This window comes from Pan paniscus, chromosome 6 (assembly GCF_029289425.2).
Source record: "Pan paniscus chromosome 6, NHGRI_mPanPan1-v2.0_pri, whole genome shotgun sequence".
NCBI classification, from domain to species: domain Eukaryota; kingdom Metazoa; phylum Chordata; class Mammalia; order Primates; family Hominidae; genus Pan; species Pan paniscus.
This window is the reverse complement of record NC_073255.2, coordinates 107200074-107221459: the sequence shown is the minus strand read 5'-3', so window position 1 is coordinate 107221459 and position 21386 is coordinate 107200074. Positions and strand designations below refer to the sequence as shown.

Sequence of the window (21386 nt, the reverse complement as noted above, 5' to 3'; positions counted from 1 at the left end):
TTATTCTTTTTCTTCCCTCCACCCTTTCTTTCTCTTTCTCTCTCACCTGTCTCTCCTGAATCAACGATGTCCTTTCCTACTGTTTACCAAGTATTTAGTATTTAACCTTTCTATTTCATTTTCCTTATCTGTAATGAGGAATGATAATACTGATTTCAAAATACAGTTGTGAAAATTAAAGAAGATAATGCAAACAAGTGGATAGGGTAACTGTACCTGAATCACAGCAAGCCTTAAATATAGCTATCTTCCTTTTGCAGCCAAGGCTGAAGAAGACTTCCTCTAATCTTCTAGTGGTAGAGGAGTTTGCATCTTCGTATAGACAGCATTAGATAAATGATTACCTCCATTTCTGTGAAGTTTGATTTTCTCTGAAACTCATGCTTAAGAACATAAAATAATAAACCTAACTGTAGGATTATGCACCAATATAGATGTATGAAATGCAAATTTTGGGGGCCAAAAACCATTTTGAATGAATGTTTGAAATTATTTGCAAAATTACATGGATGGTGATTTTATTCATCATTATTCACTGTTTCATAAATATCTAGTACAATTGAATAAAACACACCAGATATTTAATAAGATATCCTCAATAAACATGTAAAAACACTGACATTTTCAAACCTTTACCTCTATCCTTATACATGTATTGGCTGAACGTAGTAAAATTTTTGAGTAGAAGAATAATAAACAATATTTTAGCTCCTGTTATATTTGACAGATTGACCAATATATTTAAAAGGTTATTCTGAGCATGTTTTATTTTTGAGTTTGCATTATCAAATACTAATGATAGTTTGTATATGTTTTTATACAAAAGTTAAACATTCTTAGTTTTAGATTTTGCTGATTCTTACAATTACAAAATTATCTTGACATAGATTTGTGTGAAATGAAGATAATTTATTTTTCACAGAAACTCAAAAGTATAATCTATAAAGATTGTTTTTCATTAAAATGTAATTTTCAACCTAAATCAGAAAATGTCTTGTTCTTATTTCCTATGAAAATACAGTAACAGACTACATTAATTGAAAACTTAGTCAATAGTTAACGACATAAATTACTTTAAATAATTGCTTCATTTCACTGACCTTTTATTATCTAACAAATAAGCCAAATCAACACTCATTCATTCACACAACAAATACTTAGAACGCAAGGTACCATATTTCATTTGATTTTTCTTTTTAATTTTAATGCTCTGCTTGAATGTTTTCTGTTGCTATTTTATAACATTATGCGAGAACCCATCCAAAACAAATCTTTAACTCTTTCCCTCTTCCCTCTACACTTTCATAAAATTATTCAAATTTGCCTATTATTTTGGCAAGCTAAAAAATTATTAAAATGCTCATTTTAATATTAGCAATTCAGTTCATATTTATATATTTGTCACATTTTGAATTGGCAGCAATATTTTAAATCTTATAATTGATAGACTTCTTTAAATGTATGATTTTATAGGTAGTGACAATTTAAAAAATTATCCACAAGAGGGGCTTTAACACTTATTAGTTCAAGTGTGTGGACACATTTAAGGCCTCTTTCACTTCATTTAACTGTTGCATCTGGCTAGAGCAAGAATGATGGCAAAAATCTTGACCTTGGAATACTGGTTGGATTAAAGGATTCAAGTGGATGATAGAAGTTGTGGCTGGATTTAAGTGAGGACCAAACAATGTAGGAATAAATGCTGTAGGGGGCAGAGGCTGAAGTGTTATGTGAGATGGGTGGAAGGGGGTAGCAGCTACTAAATGCAGGGGATGACCTGCTAAGAAAGTGGGGTGTGCAGGGATAATGGTTGGAGTCAGAGTCGAAAATGAAATAGGACTGAAATGTGCCTGTGAAAGAGGATGTAGATGAGCAATAGGGAGGTGACTGCTATGAGAACTTAAGGAAGCAGAAACAGCAAAATGCTGCAGGAACGTGTGGTGGATGGTGGTGATAGAAGTGTGCTGGTGAACCGGAACTGTCTGTACGGGTGAGGCCGGAGAGAAGGCAGTAGGCCCTGCAGCAGGCAAAACTCGAAGATGCTTTGATAGGAGTTGCTTCTGCATATGCTGCTGGGCTTGTAGCTGTAGGATCTTATATTTATCTATTTCGTCAGGAGAAAATGTTATGGGCTGTTGAATTAAAGGAGGAGAGATAGATTTATGACACATTTCTAATCCGTCTTCAACTTTGTCAGGTTTCTGCATAGTTCTGTCATAGTAAGAGTTTATATTTCCCTCTACATGATTTATATGCATGCTTACATCCTGTAAGTCTAGATTTATTTGGTCTTCTTTGGTCTCTGTTGAATCAGTCACACCAGTATATTTATTAGACGGAAAAGCACCAGGGAATTCATTTGGTACTGGGTCACAGCTTTGAATAAAAGGTTGGATTTCACTAATTAAAGGTTTTGATTGTTCTTTTGTTGTTGCATTCCTTTTTATGTTTATTGACTGAGACTCTGTTACTAGGTGAATTATACCTTTAGAAAGATGGTTATCACAATCAGTGTCTGCTAAAATTGTAAAATTATTTGTGTGTGAACTTTTGCTTTTGTCTTTCTCCGTAGTCCTTGGAACTGCACTGTCTTGATCATTTCTGCTCTCATTTGCATACTGTATTTTTTCAGACAAGGGCAATGCTTGTCTGTTACAGCCTGACAGTGCAGGTTGAATTGTGCATGGGACTTGCGAAGGAGCCTCTAATTCATTTTTACAACTGTTTGAAGAGATCTCAACATTACTTGATTGTTCTTGACATTTCTTGGCTTGTACTCTTTCTAAAAGGCTTTTTGCTGTTAGAGGGGTCCTCTCTCCTTCTGTAATGTTTGATTCTGTGGTTTCTGAAGGGCCACTGGAACAGTTCTTTAGAAGGCAGCTGATATTCCCGGAGTTACACTTCATGGGCCTGACTTTTCCCAGATCACAAATGTGAGGGCTGCCCAAAGACTCTTGATTTCTCTTGCTTTTATTCAAGTAATAAATTTTCTCTCTTGAGTAAGAGTCCAATCTGTCGTGCTGAGTTCCCTGGCAATTAGGTGGTGTTTTACTGCTTCCAGTACAGGAAATCTGTGAGTTAGAATCACAATAGATGATTCTCGTAGATTTTAGCCCTGAAAATTGTTGTTGATTTTTGCCCAGTTTTTGTCTTTCTTTGCAGTGACAATATCTACGTTTTGAGTATTTTTCATTTTTAAATGATTCCCACAATTTGCAGTTCCTCTCTTTCTGTGGTTCAGACTGCATTTGGCTGCTCTTTGTTATATCATCAGACAAGTAGAAGCAGTTGTGCTTTAGACATTTCCGTTTGTGCCTTTCAACTGAGCGGTGTTCTGTTTTATGGGAGCAGAGCAAATTACCTCTGCTATTACCATTGAATCTATGACTTGAACAAGTACTTCTCAAGCTAGACATACTGCTAGGGGATGTGTCCAAAGAGCAAGAATATCTATTCAAACATGACTGTGGAGAGTATCTCTTGTATCTTTGGTTTCCACATCCGGAAACCTTGCTGGTCATGCTGATGTGGTTACTCTTCAAAATTACACTGAAGTCTTTCCCATGGTCACTGTGACCCCCTACTGTACAAGGACTGGACTTGCAGTTGAATTGTCTTTCATCTTCAAATTGCAAATGAGGACTGCAGGGAATCAATTTATGCTTTTTAGTCCTAGAGATGTAGGAAGGAAAAGATAGGTCCTCATCTATATCATTTAGAACTGCCTTTCTACAGCCTTGCCAATGGGCCCTTGAAGCCTCCTTAAGTTCGTTCTCACTACTATTATTCTTTCCAGCACAATCCTTTAGAGATGTGTTGAGGTAAAGAGGCACTTTAGGATTTTTCATTTCCAAATCATTTGCACTAAAAGTATATTCACTCTTATTTGGCTCAGAATCACTGTAGTCCAAATTATATTTCCTCTGGAATTTTTCCCAATCCGGATTAGCTATCATTGTCTTTGGTTTCGGATATTGATAATCTTCTTGGATCAATTTTTGTTGGTCTTCAGTTAAACCTGAGACTTGGCTCTCTCTTTTAGTCTTCAATTCCAAGGGCTTCTTACCCAATTCTGTTTTTAAGTCCTCTGGATTGCGGTCTTCCTTTGTGTTCCGAGAAAGCTTAAAATCAAAATATAGTGGGTTGCAGCCATAAGAGATACAGGGTTCTGTTTTTGTAAAGAGCAGAAGTTCTGTAGGCCATTGAAGAGTGGTGTGGCCATCCTTGCTTTGAACGTGGAGAAAAGGTAGTGGTTTAGATGCCACATTATGAGTACATGCTTCTTTTACAAGTCTTTGAACATTTTTGCTAACTCTTTCTGTTTTATCTAAAGATTTTTCTCTGTTCTCTATTCCGGAATTTAGATTCAGATGCACTGTACTCTTTTGTTTGCTTGGCTCCAGTGATGAAAACTCATCCAGGCATTCAGATATCCTGGCATCACTATGGTTGTAAATGTTTGGTGGGCTGAAGGAAGCATTTGCTTGGCATGGGTGATTAACATAATTTTCTAAAGTGTTCTTCAATGTATTTCTAGTTTCTTTTTCTCTGCTGGTAGGAGTAAAATCTACATCTGAAAGATGAATGTTAGATTTAGAGAATGAAGCACAAATGCCAATTGAATCTTCTAGTGTCTCATCAATAGAGTTGTTTTTGTCTTGCAAAATTTTAGAGTTTATGGAGATGGTATTGTGTAAAACACTTTCCAGATGGCTTGGTGAGATATTTACCTCTTTTTCCTTGGTAAGGTGTGTATCTTTATTTGCAAACCTGCAGCACTTGCACTTATCTGCAGTTTGTTTTGTTTTATAAATGGGTGACTTGTTACAATCGTGGGCTTCTTCTGTGTTCTCACTGAAAACTGATGCTGAAGATTCTAATTTTAGGTGCACTTTTTTGGAAAAAGAAAATGATACTCCTGTTCTGTGATTTGCATTGCTGAGATTTGAAGATGTTTGCAGTATCTGATTTCCAAACAAACAACGCCTGTCTGATTGTAATTGGTGTCGATTTGGCATGGTGGACCGCTGTTTATCGGATATGATTCTGGGGAGATTTTTTCCTTTAAGGAGAAGAGCACTCTTCATGCATGATACCTTTCTGCCATTCTTAACGGGGAAAATTCCTTGCTGGAGTTGCTTTTCTATGGCTACCCTGGGGGCTTTGTATGCTGGTCCATTTCCAGAAACACTGTAAATACAATAAATATTTAAATGATTAAGAGATTAGCTTTGGAATCATATCTACATATGAACATTTCATAGTGTTTCTAAGATGAGTTATTTTACATTTTATGAGCTACATCTTCTAAAACATAACCTTTTGTTGTCCTTATATAGCTTAGCATAAATTGTATAGTGGCTATTTCTAAAATGAATTGTTTACATGTAGTATTTTGCAATTACCAAAAAGCAATAGCAAGTGAATTATCTTATGCTACTGCTTCTAAAGCATTTACATCACAATATATGTCCTACAGAATCTATCAATCTTTGGAATACAGATTTAACATTATTTCACTAATAGTTTTCCAATCAGTGCATTCACATTAAATAAGAAATTAAATATAATTAAAAGTCACTTTAAAAATATAAAATTTTTTTAAAATTTGCTTTTATGTATTATTTCTAACATTTTATAATGTTTAGCTCCTTGGGTTTAAAATTCCCTCATATTCACTTACTTTTGAAACACAGTGGTAAGTTCTTTCTTTATGACTTGTCAGTAATTTGACTAATTATAATAAATGCATAATAAAATAAGACATATGTACAATCTATCTAAATATCTTCAATGATTTTGAAATCTTTTCTTCTGCTTCTTACTCACCAAAATATTTTTTCTACCATTTCTGCATTATATGTTTTATCTTTTAAAGGTCTCAAAAGGTTATTTGTTCTACTGAGCTTCATTAGCAATTCATACAGAAGATTGAAAATATCAACATATATAAGAGATAAAATTCTTTAGATTAAAATTATATGCCCTTTAACAGTCTATCTATATACCCTCTACTATAAAAGAAGGCTTCACTGGAAAGAAGACAATACAAATCACATCATTTTTCTTATTGTTTGCTTTGAACTGGCATTCTTTTCCTTTTTCTTGTTCCATATACTTGGATGTGTTTGCTTATTTCTAATTTTGATTTTTATTTTACTTTCATCTAGTCATTTGTTGCTTGAATATAAAATACTAAGCCAACTGGTATCTCTTCCATATGTTGCTCAAGTTCTAATATAGAGTACTGCTTTCTGAGTCCTTGTCTAACACATTCTTGTTGGTTTCTTTTACCATTCTTTGGCAAATCAGCATCGAACTCTAGAGTCATCACATTCCTTTTGTCCACCAAATTTCATGTACTTTGCTTCATTGTCTCTAGATGAATAATATTACAGACATATTGAATTAGCTTCCCTTTATTTATCTTTGAGATGAATCTGCTTGTGTGCTTGTATGCTTTTCCCTTCTTATAAAGTGTAAAAATATAAATGTATATAATTCATTAGATTTGTTACATAAAGAGTATATATACATGTATATTTATATATACATATATGTATGTATAACATTTTAATAGAACATAGTTAAGGTTGATTAATTTGGGTGAATTTTTATTCTTGGGCACTTTCAATTTAACTTTCTTCAGTTCAGATACATTTTTTTTTCCTTGATTTATCTGATTATTGCTTCCTTTGGAATTTATGTTTTAAAATCATTGGCTCTCCTGAATATATCCTTTAGGTATTGATATTTATCTCAGTACTTTATTCTGTCTTCAGTCTTTTTCTATAGTTCAGGGAGAATTTCTTTGATTTTATTTCTATTTTACTGACTCAATTTTTTTTACAATATTCAATCTGTTTACAAATTATGACCATATGGATTTTAACTTGCAAACACTAATTTTAGCCACCATTTAGTTTTTAATGATTTTAGAACGTCTCCTCTTCATGAATGGCTGTAATTTTAGAATTACAGAGTTCCTTTAAATCTTGTAAAAAACTAAATTTAGAAGCTTTTAAAAGCTGTATTATCTTCCTTACAGTAACTCTTTCATAACGGAAAGTTCTTATTCATCACATTAATCTCCTTTTATTGGGTCAATTTTTTATGTTCATTAGGCATATTTAATAAAATGAATAGTGAGGAGCATTCTAAGATAGTATATGAGTTACTGAATGTTTCTTTCAAGCATAAAAGTAAATAAGGAGCGTAGAGACTTTATTACAACATTATTGGCCTTTGAAAGTGCCTCCAGCCTGCAGATAGAAGGAAGTGATCCAGAAACAGCTGCAGCATTCAACTTTGCCTTGGTACCAAAGAGATTATTTTCCATATTTGTAGCCACAATTTGGATTAAGTAAGAACTATACTTCTGGATTAAGTTAATCTTCTCCAGAAGCTTCAATCAATCTGACATTATCACCTGTATGAAACACAGTTGTAATTACTCCACAAGTCTAGTGTATGGATACTATTGTTCTTCCTTTCCCAATTCCATTATTATGCAGTTATTTTAGTATTTATTATATCATGTTAAATATATTATATATATACTTTTCTTAATAATAGTTTTGCTGATTATCCTGACATTGTTTTATTCATTTTCTTGCTTTATGTTAATCTAAATGTTCTTTTCTGTACTGCTGTTTTATTTTACCATGTAGCTCTCTAATATGCAAGCTTCCTCTTTTTACATTCTTTTAAATATTTTAAAATTTCTTTGCTCTTATTGTTTTTCTAATATAATGTTCTCTAGCTTCTTGTCCTTAATTCTAGTTCTCATTTTCCAATTTAAATTGCATTTATAATTACAGATTTTTCACAAGTTTTAACATTTTGTCCTTATTGTTAATCTTTGACACTTCTTACTTTTATTCTGTAAACTTTTTATCTTGTTGCTTTATAAATTTTAATTTGCTTTTTCTTAAATCAAAGTTATTCTTATTATTTTGGAAAATCCTGTTTTTATCTTTGTGGGGCTTTAAATTCTACTATTTTAATACAAGTTTGTGTATTATAACATTATTAAAGCTTTAACTTTTTCTAGGTTTATTGAGATATAACTGGAAAATAAAAATTGTATATATTCAAGGTATACAATGTGATCATTTGATGTATACAAACAAATTAATTTGTGCATCTATCATACACGTAGTTACCATTTTGTGCAAGATAAGGACACTAGATTCACTCTCTTGGCAAATTTCAAGTAAACAATACGGTATTATTAGCTAAGATAATCATGCTCTACATTAGATCCTCAAAACTTATTCATCTTACATCGGAAAGTTTATAAACTTTGAACAAGACCTTCACATTTCTCCCACCAGCCCGCCCCTTGAAACCACAGTTGCATTCTCAATGAAACTTCAATTTTTATAGTTTTCTCCACATTTAATATTTCCCTCACTTCTTTGGAACTTTCTTTAGTTTTTAAAATATATTCTTACTTATATTAAAATAATGGTTAATAAAGTGTCGGTAGAGTTTGGTTTTTAATTCTTATTGATGGATTTTCCATTCAAATTGTTCTCCAAAAATTCTAATACTCTGCAGCTTAACAAATGCACATTTTGATTCTCTCCTGTTCAAAAAGCATCCTTACCAAACAGAAAGAAAAACATATCAAAACAACATGATTTTTTAAAATGGTGTCATTTTTTCATGTTCCATTTTCCAGCTCTTATATGAAAAACTTCATATAAAAGCTAGATAATGTGGAACATTAAGAAATGACACCATTTAAAGAATTCATAGTCTCAGAATCAGTGGCCCTAAAATTTTTAAATTTTGGAAAAATTTCCATATTAAGATGTACTAAAACTTACATACATAAGAAGTTCACATACAGAGAGGGACTAAACCCTCAGCCCCATATAATAACTGCTATTGCTGAGGAAACAGGTTGGCTGGAACTAGTTAAGAGACGGTCAAATTTGATGACCTTTTATAAGATCTGTTACCATTTTTTTTGCCATCATTTTATGCACTACCAGTAAATTCACCTCTCTTCTCCCAAAGGGTCACAGAAGAATTGTGTTACCTGGATCATCCTATTCAGAAGCCCTCATTATGAGGAAAAAGGACAAAGAAAAGATTGTCCAGGAGAAGGGTAATGCCAGTGATTTTTTCTTTTTATTTTATTTTTAACTTTCACTTGTCAATTCACCTACCAAAATAAAGTATTTAATAATTCTGTTAAGTGTCTTTCCTTCAGCCATGAGGCTGTTTAAACAGAGAGAGCAATTGGCTAAGAGGCAGGTGATGGGCAGTAGACGATAAAAAAAAATTATTTTCCTAGTTTCAGGCTCTATATCTAGAAAGCTGAACACTTGTCTTTTCCATAATAATATGGGCACATTGTGACCTAGAGAGTTTGCCTATTTTATCAAATCACCAAAAGGAGTGGTTAGGTTTGTGTTTGTTTAGTGAATAAGGCTTCCAGAGGGACAGCTGAAACTTAATAGAGTAGACCTTTTTATTTGGAAGAAACTTAATGGGTAGCTCTAGCAAACTTATAACTTCTAAACAAACCATCATCATCACCATCATTATCATCATCAACATCATTATCATCGTCACCATCATTATCATCATCACCATCACCATGACTGCTGCCATCAGCAAGGCACCTCTGATTCTTTGTTATTTACTCCAGAGGAAAATATAGAATGGGTAAGTAGAAACGTAGAAGTGTGACAACTTTCATAATAACAACCAACCAAAATTATATTTGTTAAGACTATTTAGATTTACTGTTGTGGCCTTAAGGGACCTGTCTAAAGATGTATATCTATGTTAGAACTTGTACCATTTGTTATGATCTGACTTACTGCATCTCCTTATTAATCACAGGAATTGACACTTTCCCTAGATTTTTTCCTGCATGCTACCCTAACAACAATAGAACTTTTCCTTCTAAGCCCTATTTTGGCAAGGACTGAGTTGTCATTAACAGTATGTTTGAACAACATATTGTAAGTCCCTCATTGTATTGGCTGTAGAAAGCTCAGTACCAAATGTATGTGTTGCTTCTAGAGTTGTATAAGACCCCAGAGCATGCATTTTTGTATTAACCTTACTTCTGGCTACATGTTGTACCTTTATTTTGTCTTCATATGAAATTTCTCATTTCTTTTTAATATGATTATCTTTTATGTATTTTCATAAATTAATTAGATTATTCTAAAAGTTATAAATAAATAAATACATGCAAGCTGAATATTAATTGTATTTTTACTTATAATTGGTCCTACAAAAATAAATGTTTCCTTAAAATTACCTTTTAAGTCTAATATTTTGTGGTAACTAATTGAGCCACTCACTCCTGTTTATTATATATTACTTTCCATTTAAGCAATAGGCGTTTAAATTCTGGCACAGAGGCATAAGTTTCACAATTCTCTAGGTTGCTGTCAAACACATTAATTAGCTACATTAGTGTTTTACATTATGATTCATATGAACACAAATCACAATCCACAAATTTAATTGCATTCCAGGTAACAACTTTGAAACATCCAGTGGTTCCAAGCTTTGGTAAAACTGCTATTTTTCAGCTACAAGAATGTATTAGTATAAAACTTGTTATATTATAATTATCAATTTAAATGGCACTGTGTGGTAAATTTAACTGCATTAATTACATCTTGTTTGTCAGCCAGACAATGATCGTGTTATTTGTACTAGACACAGGTGTGTACACAGAAATGTTCAGAAGACTTATTCCCCACCCCCTAAGATATATTGTTAATTATGGTTTTTAAAATTATTATTACAAAATTTAAAAAATATATTAAGAAGTGATATTAATCCATTTAGTCAACTGGATAGAATAAATGCTAATGTATTTGAATCATTCTGGGATCATTTCATTATAGAGTACATTAAATTAACAATATTAGGAAAGAAAAATATCAAAGGCCAAAAGTAATTAATTTATATATGTTTAACTATATTTGCCCTTCAGACATATTTATTAGTTAGTTATTATTTGTTTACATTGTTACAGTAGATTTGCCTTTAAAATTTCCCCATAGGTTGACGAGAGTTTTGAAGCATCCCAGACACCTTTAATTCTTACCATTCAGATTGCTGCCTTAACTCAGCCAGCTGATGAAGTCGTTTAAGTGCTTTTTCTTGTTTTTTCTCATCTTTCCATGACTTAGAAGCTACATTTCGAGCAAATTCCCGTTGCTTTAATTCTTTCAGTCTCTTGAAAAAGAAGAAAAACCAAAAAGGTACTATAAATAAATAATATATTCTTTTCCATCCACAAGGCTCCTTATTATTCTTTATCCTAAGTGCAGAGGTGACTTTCTGGACAGAAAGAGTAAAAGTATCTTCTCCGTTGTTGCAATTCTCTGCTCCAAGACACATTTAGCAGATAAATGTGTTGTCAACCAGGTTATTTTTCCAAGCTTGTCACAGTCACTGCAAAGCTGGGCCCCAGGCCTTGCTGGTATCACCTTGGCTATGCAACTATAATAATCTGTGTGCTTATAAAAACACAAATGGGAAAAACATGCAATATATGAATGAGTATGAAGGGAGGCAGGTTATGAGATGCATGTTATTCCACCCACCTGCCCCTCACTTGTAAAAGTGATGCTATTAAATACACTGGGTGGAATAAGCTTGTTTCAGGAAAGAGCATCTGTTACTGTGAAAGATTTGGTTCAAAGCTCTAAATGTGATTTTGAATTCATTTTTCTGGATGGAGATATTTATCAAATACATATTTCTATATTGTATCCAGGAAGACAGAAAAAAATGAGTCAGGGATTTAAACTCAGAATAGAGGCATGGCCCTGCTTGATTTAAATTCACTCACCACTTATTTTAATTAATATTTTCTCTAAAACAATTGACTTACATGCAAGTAAGACCTCTTCTTAAGAATCTGCCACTAAGTACAGATAATGATATTGAATGAACTGAGAAACAGCCAAAATCAAATGAACCTCTTGAAGTTTGGGGCTTAATCCTGAATTGGAAGTGTATTTAAAGATTATCCTCTTAACTCATACAAAGTGATTTTAAACAGTCTAAAATCTGTATCTGTTGAAATTATTTTCACTTCCCATATCAAGTATAAGAGATGTTTCCCAGGTATGGAGAAAACTACATAGTTATCATGTGACATAATAATACTGTAGCCGACTGTTACTCACTTGCAGAGCAAGGGCCAAAACCTTTCATTAGCTTCATTCTTTAAATGAAACATGCTCATGGTAGACAGTGGTGAGATAACTACATCTAAGCTAAGGATTTGAAGAAGAAGGCAGATTGGTCTTTCAAAGAGAGAATATTCTCAGCACAAAGAACAAGAACCTCACAGAATTAGAAACAGCTACAGGGAGAACAGTGGACTCAACCTGAATTCCATTTTTGACAAATACTTCAAATCCTTCTAAAAATAGAAAATTTCAAGAAATATAATTATGCTCTATATGTTATCAGAAAAAAAAGATCAATAGTTCTCTGGAAATTATAAACAACAGATGATCTGAGCATTAAAGAGCGGATAGCCTTGGTCAGAAGACAGGAAGAAAGGCTTATAAAATCCTTATTGCTACGTACCCTGCAACTCACTTCCTCGGACCCTATGTACTTGAAAGCCTATTTCTTAGAGGGAAGCCTTGTCTTACAAGCAAAGACCTTTTGGAAATTGTCCTAAATGATTTAAGAACACACATAAACTATAGTTCAACTGTGTCAGAGAGAGAAAATTGCTATTTTGGAAAAAAAGGAGAGGGTTTTTTTTACACTCTGTTAGTACTGAATATAAATACTCCATATTATATTTATTTAATATTAGGCATTACCAGCACACAAAACTTGTATAATAAAGAGAAGGAAATTGATTCATTTACTCACAACAATTGACACTTGACTCATTTTTGGAATCCTGTTTGAAAATTTGGGGTACCTCTGTTTCTTTTATTAGCCTTCTAGATTCCAGGACTATACTTTTATTTTTGAGTTACAGAAATGATTGAGAATTCTGTATTGTTTATCTAACAACAAATATTGTTAATTGCCACTATGTTAATCCTTATTATTCTTACTATGAAGTGTAAAAATGTACAAATCAACAAATCAATTTTTTTTTCCCTTCAAGGAAGACAGACAAGTGCTTACACTTCTGTAAGATAGTGTTGAGTTTCTTAATAAGGGTGCACACAGTGTGCTTTGGAAATACACAGGAATGGTTAAAAGATTAACTGTGTTTAGGAAGTTTGCAAAGTTAAAATGTTTTTAAGGAACACAGAAAACTGGAAGAAGAGATTTTGTTTAAAGACATCTAGCCACAAATTTGGTTTAGTCAGTGCTGAGTGCTCAAGTTTAAGTAGAGAAAAAAAAACCCAGAGATCTGCCGCAAGTTTTCAGTGTACTGAATAATGCATCTCTGTGAGGAAACTGTTTCAGTTTAGGAAAAAAAAAATCATCTGAAAAAGTTTAAGAAAAACAGTGTCTAGCATTCATATAAAGCCAGGAATAGTGGCTGTTTTCACTAACAAAACTGGAAAAAATGACAGGATATTGAATAGATAATTCAGAAAAGTCATGCATCAGTAGAGGATAATTAGTCATAGATTCAGCACTACTTTGGAGTTGCTTTAAAAAATCATAAAAGCAGGAAATAAAAGTATAAAACTGACTCCACATAACTAGCTCAATCATAGTACCAAACACTGGGATATGTATTACAATACAAAAAAAAATAGCCAACAGAAATGAGAAAAATTAATATCTTGTATCCAATCAAATATTATCAGGATGTAATAGCAGTTGAAACTGGTCTGTAAGTTAAAGAAAAATATGCTATAAACTCTACAGCAGCCATTAAAATGATAAAGTGTTTTAGCCAGGAGGACAACAAAGGAGATAAAAGAAAATTATTAAATGTACTCAGTGCAAGAAAATGCAAAAAAAAAAAAGTAAGAAGGTAAGGTAGACTGGACAATTATAAAATAAATAACAAGATAATAAATAAAATCTAAACATAATAATAATAATATATTAAATGTAAATGGTCTAAACACCAAAATTAAAAGACAGAGAGTATTCATTTGGATAAAAGTGTGAGGTCAACTCTGTTGACTACACAAACAAGCTTTTTTAAAAATGAGGACAAAATGAGTTAAAAGAAAAGAATGTAAGAACATATATTATGTCAACACTTGTCAAAAGAAAGGTAGGGGGGGCCATATCAATGTAAGACAGATTAGATCTCAGAGCAAAGATATTTTACCAGGAATAAGAAAGCTTTCTTCATAATGATGATGGAGCATTAAAACACACAAAGTGAAAATGGATACCCACTGCATGGAGGAAAAAATGGACAATGATTATAGAATATTTCAATGTCTTGCTATTAAACATCAACAAAATACTAATTGCAAATCCAATACTTACGGAAAACGTTACACCAAAGTGATTGTATCTCTTATAAAAGACCCTTCCAAAAGTGTCTTTGTATGATGAAAAGAGGACTATCAATCACTGGACAGATGGGGAGGACTTCTAAGAATCCAGAGGCCAAATTTTGCCAGCCTCATGTTTTGGCTTAGCCCAAATTTCTATTTTTCTCCCCTTGTTCTGACAAGAACTCATTTACTTCAGCCATGGCACATACAATGATTGTCAGTAACCTTCCTCCATTTAAAGAGAACATAATCCATTTGGAAGAAAAATGTTCTTTGAGGGTGTGTAATGAATCAGCTCTTATTGAGAACAGACAGCACATGGCATACATATTTCAGAAAAAAATGCTACTTTACACATTTACACATAATAATGGGAAAACAAATATGGTATTGTGCAAAGCGGGTGGTAAAGAGTGAATCTGCTTTATTACCTTACAGTCTAGGTAATAAACAAAGAGGTACATAGGTAAGATTAGAACAATACCTTGCATTCTTATCCTTTAATGATAAAGGTAGATGGCCATATAGTAAAGAAAACTAAGCAACATAATTATAAGTGTGTTATATTATTAAATACATTTTTGCATCTATTAAAAGGATCACATTATTAATTTCCCTTTATGTAGTGAATAACTTCTATGTATTTTATTGTGTTAAACTTCACATTCATAGGATAAATATTGCTTGGTTTTTATATTAACATTTTGAAATATTGATGAATTTGATTTGCTAACATTCATTATGAACTTTGCATCTATGTTCATGTGTGATATTGGTCTGTATTATCTTTCAAAGTTCTTGTGTCATTCTAGTGTGGTTTTAGTTAATTCAGTTTGCTATAATAAAATACCATAGACTGGGTGGCTTAGCTAACAAACATTTATTTCTAACAGTTCTGAAAGCTGGGAAGTTCAAGATCAAGTTGCCTGCAGACAGATCCAGTGTCTAGTTATGAAATTCTTCCTGGTTTGCAGATGGACATCTTTTTGTTATATCCTCACATGGCCTAGGCCAGAGAGAAGAGGCAAGCTCTCTTGTCTTATTTGTAAGGGCACTAATCCCACTCACGAAGGCTATGCCCTCATGTCCAATCACCTCCCAAAGAGTCTACTTACTTCCTAATACTATTATATTGGGGTTTGAGGGAACATAAACTTATGGTCTATAACAAATACCATGGTAATAATGGCCTCATAAAATGAGTTAGAGAATGTTTTATCCTCTATTTTCTAAAAGACTGTGCATACAATTAATATTACATATTCCTAAAATACTAGAGTCACCACTGAAGCCATGTTTTCCTGGAGTATTTTTTCTGGTTGTTGTCGGAACTTGTTAAATCATGAATTCAGTTTATGCAAGATATATAAGACAAAATAGATTTTTTATTCTTTTCTGAGTGAGTTTTGGTAATTTGTTTCTTTCAAGGTTGGTTTACATTTTATTTAAATTAGCTTTTTAATTGTCGAAACATGGTTCCAAAAATCTTCTTTTTATTCTTTTGATATTTGAAGTATCTAATGCAATGTTACCTCATTTAAACCTGATATTGGCAATTTGTGTATTCTATATTATTCACCAGTCTTCCTAGAGATTATTAATTTTATTAATATTTTAAAGGAACCAGATATTATTTAGTAGTATGCTTTCAATAACATCTAAATATTCACACATTTTCTGGATATCTTATTGTTACTAATTTCTATTTTAATACAATTTTGGTCAGAGAACATATTCTGCATGATGTCAGGTCTTGGACAGTTTCATAAATGTTTTTAAGATAGTTGTAGAAACGTTTATAATGACTCAGCCTATGGTCTATCTTGGCAAATACACCATGTGCACTTGAAAGCAGAAAATATTTATTCTATTTGCTGTATTTCAAGTTCTATAAATATCATTATGTCAAGCGGTTAACAGTTTTGCTTAAATCATGTATTACCTTATGGAAATTTTTGCCTACTTGTTTTATCAATTACTAGTGAAAAGATATAAAATTCTGCACTTACATTTTGTGATTGGTCCATAGTTCCCTTTGTTTCCGTCAATCTTTACTACGTGTTTTTGAGAACTTTCTTATCAGATGCATACATATTCAGGGATTTAGAATTGCTATATCTTGTCATTTAGTTAACTTTTTATAACTATGAAATATCCCACTTTTCATCTCAAAATACTCTTTCCTTTGAAGTCTACTTTGATATTAGTACTGTCATATCTCTTTTCTATTACTTAGTGTTGGTATGGTGTATCATTTTTTATTCATTTAATTTAAAACAGATTGTGTCTTTAAAATGTATTTATTTTAAAAGCCATTTATTTGGATCTTGTGTTTTTATTCATTCAGGATTTTTTTTTCCTTTTAATTTAGGTATTTATTTACCTTTAACGTAATTATTTCAATGTTTGTATTTGTGTATACCATCTGTATACTTACGTAAAATACCATCTGTATACTTGGTGAATCTGCTCTTTTCTCTTTTTTTCTATATGCTTTTTAGTAGATCTAACATTTGTAGAATTCTGTTTTATCTTTTCTATTGATTATTTAGTTACATCTACCTGTGTCACTTTTATAGTTGCACTAGACATTAAAATATGCAACATAAAATTATTATTATTATTATTTTTTGAGATGGGGTCTCCCTCTGTTGCCCAAGCTGGAGTAGAGTGGTGCAATCTCGGCTCACTGCAAGCTCCACCTCTCAGGTTCATGCCATTCTCCTGTCTCAGCCTCCCGAGCAGCTGGGACTACAGGCACCTGCCACCACGCCTGGCTAATTTTTGTATTTTTAGTAGAGACGGGGTTTCATCCTGTTAGCCAGGATGGTCTCGATCTCCTGACCTCGTGATCCGCCCGCCTCAGCCTCCCAAAATGCTGGGATTACAGGCGTGAGCCACCATGCCCGGCCGCATCATAAATTTATTACAGTTTATGTTAAAATTCTATAATATGATCCATTTAAAATAATATTAATGTATAGTTTCAACTAACACTCTTCAATATGTCATGTTTTGGTGTCATATACTTCATTTCAGTATACATGGTAAACTCTTTATTTCTTATTATTTTACTTGATGCATTCAAAAATCATATGTTAAGAATACTTTTAAAGGAACTTTTGTATTTCCTAACATATTTACTCTGTCTTGTTATGTTTATACATTTTTGTATGACTTCTTCATCTTACCTACTTTTTAGGAAACATATTTTTTGGATATGTATTTCTAGTTTCTTTTTTAACTGAAGCACTTTAAAAACATCATTTAGTTGCATGCTTTTTCTAAAATGTCTGCTATCTTCTTATTATTGCTTTCTTGTATGTAAAGTTTCTTTTTTATCCCCTTGGTTGGATTAAAGATGTTCTCTTTATTTTTTATAAGTTTGACTATGGTGTACCTTGGCATGTTTTTCATTATATCTGTCCTTTTAGGGATACTCTGAGCTTCTGGAATCTGTAGTTTTGTATCTTTTATTAATTTGGGTAAATCCTCAAATAGTATCTTTTCCATTTTTTTCTACCTCATGCTCTCTTATCCTTCTTGCACTCCAATAGTGTATATGCTAAATGATTTTATACTGTGCTAAATATCACAAGTGCTCCATTACAGTTATTTGACACTGTTTTTTTGTGTGTGTTTTTATTTAGTTAGGTTATAAGCATGGATTCAAGTTCATTGATTATTTCCTCTCCTATATCTAATCAGCAGATAAGACTATCAGAAAAATTCTTTATCTTCAATACCATGTTTTTAGTTTCTAGCATTTTTATTTATTCTTTTTTATAGTACTTTAAAAATTTTTCATTTTTATTGTATGTCATTACTTTTTCCACTAAATCCTTTAACATATTATTATTTGTTAAAGTTTCCGATAATTCTGGCATGTAGGCTATTTGTTTTTATTTATTCATTTATTTATACTTTAAGTTCTGGGGTACATGTGCAGAATGTGTAGTTTTGTTACACAGATATACACATGCCATGGTGGTTTGCTGCACCCATCAACCCATCACCTACATTAGGTATTTCCCCTAATGCTATCCCTCCCCTAGCCCCCCACCCCATTTCTGAATCTAGTTGTATTGACTATTATACCTCTTGATGATGAGCAATATGTTCTTGACTTATATGTGCCAAATAATTTTTAAATTAAATACTGAACATTGTTTGTAGATGAACCGTATAGATTAATGCATATAATATTTATACCCAGAAACAGACATGCTTCTTTTTCTGTGAGCCCTCAAGTACGAGTGTCGGGCAAACTCAATCTCTAGTTGAGCTGCATTTGGTCTTTGTTGCTTTATTTAAGATCAGTGTCCACAGCCTTCAAGTACCTGATTTGCATAGAGACACTACCTTATCATTAGTTCTGTACACTAATACTTCAGCTGGCCCTGTGTGCATGCATCACAGAAGTACTTTCTATCAATATTCTTCTTCTATCTCAGAAGTACATTGCTATTGTGTAGTACTTGCTAAAAGTCCTAGAGTATGTGTTTGTGAGAAGTTTTGTTTCAATGTGTATGTTTTCACGCGTAAACAGGCTCTGTGCACCTGTGACTTGGACACAGGAGTAGAGCTATATCTTTCTCAGTGCTCTTGTCTACCAGCGGCAGACAGCTGCCTCTTGGTACTCTGTGCAGTTTCCTGTATGGGAGGGGTTTTCAGTTGCCCATAAAGTTTTTGGATGAGAGTTTTTGAGTTTTTGGTTTTACAATGCCAATATTCATCACAAAACATTTATTATTGATAGTGAATGGTGTGAATATAACAGTATTTATGGTAAAGGAGAAGTTGTGTAAGCCAAAATTCCCTTAATTTTTAAAAATCAATTAATTAATTATTTATTTTTGAGATGGAGTGTTGGGAGCAAGCCCCCCCAAATCTGGCCATAAACTGGCCCCAAGACTGGCCATAAATAAAATCTCTGCAGCACTATAGCCTGTCCATAATGGCCCTAATGCCCAAGCTGGAAGGTTGTGGGTTTACAGGAATGAGGGCAAGGAACACCTGGCCTGCCCAGGGCAGAAGACCACTTAAAGGCATTCTTAAGCCACAAACAATTAGCATGAGCGATCTGTGTGTTAAGGGCGTGTTCCTGCTTCAATTAAGTCGGCCCATCCCTTCGTTTCCCTTAAGGGATACTTTTAGTTAATTTAATATCTATAGAAACAATGCTAATGACTGGTTTGCTGTTAATAAATATGTGGGTAAATCTCTGTTCGGGGCTGTCAGCTCTGAAGGCTGTGAGACCCCTGATTTCCCACTTCACACCTCTATATTTCTGTGTGTGTGTCTTTAATTCCTCTAGTGCCACTGGGTTAGGGTCTCTCCGAACGAGCTGGTCTCAGCAATGGAGTCTTGCTCTGTCACCCAGGCTGGAATGCAGTGGCACCATATCAGGTCACTTCAACCTCTGCCTCCGAGTTCAAGCAATTCTCCTGCCTCAGTCTCCCAGGTAGCTGGAATTACAGGTGCTCGCCACCACACGCAGTTAATTTTTGTATTTTCAGTAGACACAGGGTTTCGCCATGTTGGCCAGTCTGGTCTCAAACTCCTGACCTCAGGTGATCTTCCCACCTTGACCTCTCAAAGTGCTGGGATTACAGGTGTAAGCCATTGTGCCTGGCTAAAATTGCCTTTATATTGACAAAAATGCCGTGTTTGACTTGTAACCATAAATACTATTCCATTAAAAAGGTACATCTTTTCTCCTTTTTGTCTTTTTGCTTGCATGATCACTATTAGAAGTTAAAATGAGATAGCTCTTACGTAATCAAAGGAAAAAAGCAAAAGAGAGAAAATCAACATGCCACAGTCTAGACAATTCCACATAGCACTGTTGCCCCAAGATTGTTTGCCTCCTCCTCTTTCCATTCCTATTAGCCCCTGCCACCCAAACTCCAAATTTGCTGGAATGTAGGTTCACCGAATGATGGAGCTGAATTACAAGAGAAATAATTTATAATCAGTAGAAGTTAAGTTAAAAATACAAAAATGTGGAGAGAGCTGTCCTTCTCTTTTAATCACCATAAATGAGGTTTACTAATATTGAAGAGTGTTCTTTGATGACTGATCCCTGATCTAGGCCTTGGCTTTTTAAACTGTTGCTGATTAAGATGTGATATAATTCTGTTGAATCTGCTACACAATACTTTTTGATGCTCTTCTCTTCAAATAGGTTATTTTCTTACTAGGAAAAAAAATATGTTGCATCCCTTGAATTAATGTTGAAGAAATTTTGCATGCTCTAAAAGTTCATTTTATCTTCCCTTCACAAGCATGCTCTGGCTATACTGGTTGGCCAGAGCAGAGCAGCTGAGAGTTTTGGGGTGTTCTGGCGATAATACTGGAGAATTGTGGCATATGGATCAGTAAAGACTGGATGAGACTTATGCACTTGAACTTTCCTGCCACCTCTTCAGCAGCTTTCTAATTATGTTGAGTGGTGACCTTGCAGAACTCTGAGTTCCTTTCCTCTACTCTAGCCAGCTGCTCTTTGCAAAATGTATCCATTTCTTTATCACTCCATCTGTCTTTTCCAGCTTCTTAGCCAGGTGCTTTGTCTTAGAATATTCCTCCTTCCTTGATATTCTCGCTCATAGAAAAGCTCTAGTTAACTGCTCATTGGCAGTAGCCCTCACTTAGTCCAGTTCTTTGCTTCGCATTTAGTCATATTGGGTGCAGGCTCATATACATTTACACCCCAGAGGAAATCACTCTCAATTTTTCTGCTCTTTTCCCAGAAGCATACACTTCTTCCTAGTCATTGCAGACTTTACACCATGTGCATGTTTTCCACCCCTTCACTTAGTAACAGATGACTTCTGCCTCATGGTTCAACCTATAATCAAGAGTATAGGCAGGAGAAAACCTTTGTCTTCTTCTCTGTACAAGTTCTGGAATACAAATAGAATTCTTGTCCCTCCCACAGTGGCTAAT

At 33.5% G+C, this 21386-nt stretch overlaps 1 protein-coding gene across 1 annotated transcript in view; it reads right to left on the bottom strand.

Moving 5' to 3' along the window:
- Positions 1-489: 489 nt before the first annotated feature.
- Positions 490-21386, bottom strand: part of ZNF804B (zinc finger protein 804B) — a 590375-nt gene continuing 569478 nt past the window's right edge. Inside the window, exons 3-4 of the mRNA XM_055114657.2 lie at positions 11090-11220; positions 490-5190 (exon numbers count right to left, since the gene is read on the bottom strand). Coding sequence (XP_054970632.1) covers positions 1521-5190; positions 11090-11220 — 3801 coding nt within the window. The 3' untranslated portion in view covers positions 490-1520. The remainder of the gene's footprint in view (positions 5191-11089; positions 11221-21386) is intronic.